The sequence below is a fragment of the Acanthisitta chloris genome, unplaced genomic scaffold (assembly GCF_000695815.1).
Source record: "Acanthisitta chloris isolate BGI_N310 unplaced genomic scaffold, ASM69581v1 scaffold20114, whole genome shotgun sequence".
Lineage (NCBI taxonomy): Eukaryota > Metazoa > Chordata > Aves > Passeriformes > Acanthisittidae > Acanthisitta > Acanthisitta chloris.
In genome coordinates, this window is record NW_008669006.1 from 9,084 (window position 1) to 10,174 (window position 1,091).

General features: G+C 54.2%; 1 protein-coding gene across 1 annotated transcript in view; it reads right to left on the reverse strand.

Moving 5' to 3' along the window:
* PLEKHM1 (pleckstrin homology domain containing, family M (with RUN domain) member 1) overlaps positions 1-1,086 on the reverse strand; it is a gene marked incomplete at its 5' end in the record, with an annotated part of 7,872 nt that extends 6,786 nt beyond the window's left edge. The window contains one exon of the mRNA XM_009073164.1: positions 1,021-1,086. Within this exon, the coding sequence (XP_009071412.1) occupies positions 1,021-1,086 (66 nt within the window). The remainder of the gene's footprint in view (positions 1-1,020) is intronic.
* Between the last annotated feature and the right edge of the window lie 5 nt (positions 1,087-1,091).

The window sequence follows — 1,091 nt, forward strand, 5'->3', positions numbered from 1 at the left end:
GAGCAGGGGGAATTTCCTGTTGACACAGTATGTTATACATAGATTAGGTCAAACTGGCTCAAGGCCACGAGGAAGCAGCGGAAATGGGATAAGCTGGAGGGAGCTGAAGGGAGCAGAGAGCAGACAGAGGTTTGGGGGGCATGAGGTATATCCTACACTGACCGGGATGGAAAGGATGGGAACCAGGATGGAAACAATGGAAACCAGGACGGAAAAGTCAGTAACAAATTAGACAGAGGACAGGAGCGTTCAAAGAGCTTCCTAAAAGCAAAAGCAAGTGGCTGTAGATCAGCTCCTGGTGGCAGCAGGGGAAATCCGCCGCTGCTCGAGCCCGACACCCGGGAATGCCATCCTGCTCTGGGAACAGATGTGCTGCAGCAGGATTTTCCACCAGGAAACTACTTTGTTTCCTGCACAGTCAACCCTTTTCCTCCTCATACACAGATCGTAAGTGAAGAAAAGTCCCCATGAGAACCTCAGCTCTGGGGCTGCTTTATCACCAGCACACAGCCCACAGCCAGATTTGTGTGCGAGCTCATCCCCATCCACACATCCCTACCAAACCCAACACTTCCTGCTGCAGCTGCTCCTGGAGAGGGGTGACTGACAGGCCAGGCAGGGCTTCAAAGGCTTTGGTGCCGCTTTGACCAGGGAGTATTGACTTTGATCCCATTTCTCCTGGAGCAGAGCATGAGCACAGCTCCATGGGGCCCAGGGACACGCTCATGGGAGCAACACTGACAACTGAGTGTGAGCAGCAAGGAAAATGAGGGTTTGGAGGAAATCATCCCTGGAAGTGTTCCAGGCTGAACAGAGCTTGGAGCAACCTCGTCTAGTGGAAGATGTCCCTGCCCATGGCAGGAATGACACTGTATGATCTGTAAGATCTCCTCCAAACCATTCCATGACTCTATGAAACTGGTGCCTGCTCAGAACCTGTCACAGTGCTGTTCTCCTTTCCCACTGGGTCAGGAAGCACAAACTGGAGGAGGTGGGTAGGGAGGGAGCTGTAACACCTACCGGGCAGCCCAGGAGCGGAGAGAGCAGGTACTGAGCCGCGGGGCTGTGAGTGGGCTGGGCGCTCTCGCCGC